The sequence below is a fragment of the Atta colombica genome, unplaced genomic scaffold, assembly GCF_001594045.1.
Source record: "Atta colombica isolate Treedump-2 unplaced genomic scaffold, Acol1.0 scaffold126, whole genome shotgun sequence".
NCBI classification, from domain to species: Eukaryota; Metazoa; Arthropoda; class Insecta; order Hymenoptera; family Formicidae; genus Atta; species Atta colombica.
The window spans coordinates 5,436,296-5,441,168 of record NW_017259213.1 but is presented as its reverse complement, the minus strand read 5'-3'; the positions used below and the strand labels follow the sequence as shown (position 1 = coordinate 5,441,168).

Here is a 4,873-nt window from a genome sequence, read left to right as displayed (position 1 = left end):
TTAATATAATTTTTATATTAAAATTTGATTATCCATATAATTTTATTATATTTCAGCTGTTAAAAACATCTGGTGGTTACATATCAGTTTTATTAGCACATCGTAATTAAATTAGAAACATTTATAAAATATTATTAAACAATTGCGTAACATCACAATTTTATTGTTGATAGAAATAAATTACGTAATAAAATTACATAATAAAATTTTAACTATTATTTACTATTATACATTTCTTATTGCAACATTTCTTGTAACTTTAATATAAATCAATTCTATATTTTAATTTTTCTATGCGTTTTAATTATATCCTTTTCTGTTAATAAATTAAATAAATAAATTCGATTTAAATTTATCGTTGCAATTTTATATTGCATATTAATTTTTTTCACGTAATGAAAATTTTTAAGTAAACAATTGTTCGCTGGATCATACGGCAAATAAACCGTGAATAGTCCTTCTAGATAAACAAATGCATATTATTACATAAAATAAAAAATGAAAACAATATTTCATGATATATTATGAGACATGACAAATAACATGTTACTTGTAACGCTGTTACCGTTATTATTACTTTTTTATAATCATTTGATAATAACATTACTATTTTTCATGGCAATGGCAATGATTTTGAGATTAATAACAATCATTTTTTTAAAATAATTTACTATCATTATATGTATTTCTTATTGAAAATGGTTACTCATTACGTAAGTGTTCAGAAAAAAATAATATTACAATTCTTCGTGATTTTTTTCGATTTAATAAAGACAAGTGAAAAAAAATTCTCATAATTCTCATAATTACGTGCAACTTTATATAAATAAAAAAATAAGATTAGAATAGAATTAGTATGAAAAAATTCAAAAAAATAATTAAAAATTCTAAAGATATTATAATTAAGATAATATTTTTGTAATTTATTAATAATCTTTTATAATTATTACTGTCTTAGATTTATAATAATTTAGATTATTTTTATGAAACTTTACAATATTTTCTTTGCTGAACGTTACAAATATTAGACATAATACACAATTGTTCATAAATTGATTTAGGGTCTTAGTTGAATAGCTGACTTATAATTTTAAGACAATGTCTTATGATTTCTGAAATCTTTTGTTTTTAACGCACAATAACTGTCTTGTGATTTAAGCTGTATATACATAAGGTATTATTAAAGATTTAAAGTTAAAAAGATTTATGTCATACGATATTGTCTTAAGATTATAAGTCCATTCTGTTAAAGCCTTAAAGGTATAATCTTACTTATCGTTCTTAATTTAACATCACATTCAACATTACTACTCTTCGCAATAATTTCATTATAATATTCATATTATTATTATACGTATCAAAATGTGTACAGCTGTGTACATACTTCGTATTCGATACGTATTCGATACGTATACAATATATAAATTGCACTATACTCATTACCGTATTTCCCAAAGTTTGCCAGGCGCAATGTAAAAACAGATCTATGTAATGGGACAGCTAACGTATCTCCTAATCGCATTGGCAACCGTAGGTAAATTAAACATCAAGAACATGATAACAATTTCTGTGACTAACAAATTTCATAATTAAATTACGTTTTTTTATTAACTTACTTTGTATTTATATTTATTTTATTATTTAATTCATTTACTTTAGAAATATCATATATCAACACATTATAAAACTATTACTTTCACAATACATTCGCAGGATTTATGGAGACCAAACAAGTTAATAAATGGAATACCTACCACTATAGAGAAAAATCCTCATTTATCTCTCTAAGAATTAACAATAGTCACTTTGCGGCGATAGCATAATCGATTCACAATATATCCTAACTGCCGGGTATTGCATGGCCCCTCCATTTTCTGACGATTCTCTAAGCAAATCTATAATCATTATTACTGGCACGACCTACCTCGATAAAGGTGGACAGATTTATAATGTGGAAAAATTGTGGTACCATGATAATTATAATCCTCATGCACTGGGTAGAGGGGCTCATGACATGGACTTAATAAAGGTATAACATCTTGAAATAAATAATATATTATAAGCATCAATTTGTGACATGTATAACATGTATGACATGTATGACATGGACATACAGTATACTTTTCGATATAGCAATAATAGACAGATGTCAAATGATGAAATGTATTTTAATCATTCTCGTAGTTTAGTTCATAATATATAGTATTTTTAGCTGATGTCGCCGATTGAGTTTGGTCCAACACAAAAATCAATTAAATTCCCAACAAAGAATGTGACAAAGAGAGAATGTGATGACGTTACAATTGCTGCCTGGGGTTCTACGGATTTTAATAAACCCGTATATAATAATTTACAAAAGTTGACCGCGGATGTCATTCTTCCAGACACATGCCAGATTTATCACAATTTTATTATGAAGATTTATAAGAATGAATTCTGTATCCTTATCAAGGAAGGAATTGGATTATGCAAGGTATATAATATAATATTACATTTAATGCCTCAATACATTTAATTTTACTCTTGCATATCTTTTTATATTTAACGATTTTCATCTAAATACACACTAGATTTTGTAATTTTGTTTATTAATAATGACACTGTATTACATTCGCGTTACAATATTACATCCCCTATATTTTCCAAGGTCATATTTTACATCATAATTAATTCATATTATGTATAATAGAATTGATTCCACAATAGAATTTCTTTTATATTGTATAGCTCTCTTTACTTAATTGTTTATAGCAATGATAACGCGAAATTATTGAAACTCTTAAATAATGCCAATTTTGGATTCAGTATAATGCATAAAATATTAATAATCTCAGCCACATAAGGAATAATACAATAATACTTTCTATTTTTCCGTTACAGGATGACAGCGGTAGCAGACTGATTCAAGACAGCGATGGAACAATTATTGGTTTGGTATCTGGTGGGAGACCGTGCGCCAAGGATTATCCAAATGTACCAACATTTATCCCTATCTTTCTTGGATCAAAGAAAAAATGATGAAATGATATCATTTCTTTTGTATCATATGTTCTTAAAACTTAATAAATAAATAATAATAAATTATAATAATAAAAATCACTGAAAAAATATTTATATTCCTTATTATATATTATAATTATTAATATACATTATTTGTAGAACTCTTACTGATGAATTTTCATTGTTACTCATACAGCATAACTTTATCTGAGAACTTTATTCTAAGAACATCCATAGAACATAAAGAGAATATCAAAAATTTAAATGGCGGAAGACATTTGGATAGAAGATTAATTTCGAAATGTTAAACATTAAAATTCAAGTATAGTATGAATTTACTATCTGATATTGAGTTCTTACATAATGGTTACGTTAACATTTTAAATAATGTTTCAAAGTACGATAAGTACTTTGAAACATTATTTAAAATGTTAACGAATTGACTGTATCGTTCAGGCTCAACAATTATCAACAATTATATATATTATTTACGTTTTTATCACTTGATGCATTACTTTAATACTACTCGTTTTTTGTGTGAAGCAACCTTATTGCTCGCTTAAACTTTGTTGAACTTAGTCAAGTTATTGTAACAATTTATATTTGATAATATTCTATTTTGCACTGTTTCATGGTTCTGTATTCAATCATAGTTGCAGCAGGTGAGTGAATTATTTAATTTTTTTTTCATATTAGAAATCTTCTTCTTGAACTTTCTCACGCTTTAGAGTTCACTTAATCTAAGAACTACTTAACGGATTTACTGTTCAAACATAGAAATTAATGGAGGCTTTATCGTTGCACACCGAGATTGCATCTTTTGCAAACACAGAGTTCATATTATTACGAATTATTGGATTTTTAAATATCACACAGTTTGAATTAAGACCAAACGTTCGATCGTCACGTAAAGAATGTAAGAAAGAATTAAATATAATTTACATTGCTAAAATTATGGCGCGTAAATTATCGCACAGATCTTTTACTCTCACTCGCTCTGAATATTATTGTTTAAATTTCAAGAGTCACATTAAGCATGAATATTATTGTTTAAATTTCAAAAGTCACTTTATATTTGAAGATGAAATAATTATATTATTGCAACAAATAATCCAAAGTTGGAAAGTAACTAGATAATACTTGTAATTAAGTGTGCTTTCCCGCAAGTAATACTGCGTAACACAATATACTATCCGATGCTTTCCAATTCTACGACACAATCGTTCAGAGCTAAAATGTTAAGTGACTTTGTTTCTCTCTATGAATACCAACATGATCAACATTTTTACATTTGATACTTTTTTGTGGTAAAGATGAACTAAATATGTTGTAAAATATAAATACAGAATTACTTATAATAATATGAATCGTGAAAATTAATAGCCATCTCTTGATATATTACAATAGAAAGAAATTATGTCTACGAGCTTACCTACGATATATTATATCATGACTACGATATTCTGCATTTTGCTTTAATGATAATAACAAAATGAACAAATTAAACAATAAACTATAATCGAATCAGACGGACAGCCTATACAACTATTAATGCAATCCGTTAAATTCACTGTGTAATTATCCATAAATAGCGAATAGGGCATATTATATAAAACATTAATGATATAATATAAAACATTAATGGATGCATTCAGAACGTTCAGTGACCTTTTTCATCTGATTGGTATATTCCTTTAAATCCTAAAATATAGATCAATCAGATGAAAGAACTCACTAAGCGCTCAGTGAGCGATTGTTGTTCTGATTACACCCACTCAAAGCATCGAATAATTGATTTCCTTTCATAACAATTTTTTCATGACAAATAATAGTGACAATTTTGCACAATTCAGTCTTTTATTTTCAAAAATCT

The 4,873-nt window shown here is 26.3% G+C and overlaps 1 protein-coding gene and 1 pseudogene across 1 annotated transcript in view; both read left to right on the top strand.

Moving 5' to 3' along the window:
* The window catches only part of LOC108694935, a 2,996-nt gene extending 2,886 nt beyond the window's left edge, over positions 1 to 110 (top strand). Inside the window, exon 4 of the mRNA XM_018204627.1 lies at positions 57 to 110. Coding sequence (XP_018060116.1) covers positions 57 to 110 — 54 coding nt within the window. The remainder of the gene's footprint in view (positions 1 to 56) is intronic.
* A 1,381-nt stretch (positions 111 to 1,491) lies between these two features.
* On the top strand, positions 1,492 to 3,026 carry LOC108694934 (annotated as a pseudogene).
* The last annotated feature ends 1,847 nt before the right edge of the window (positions 3,027 to 4,873 follow it).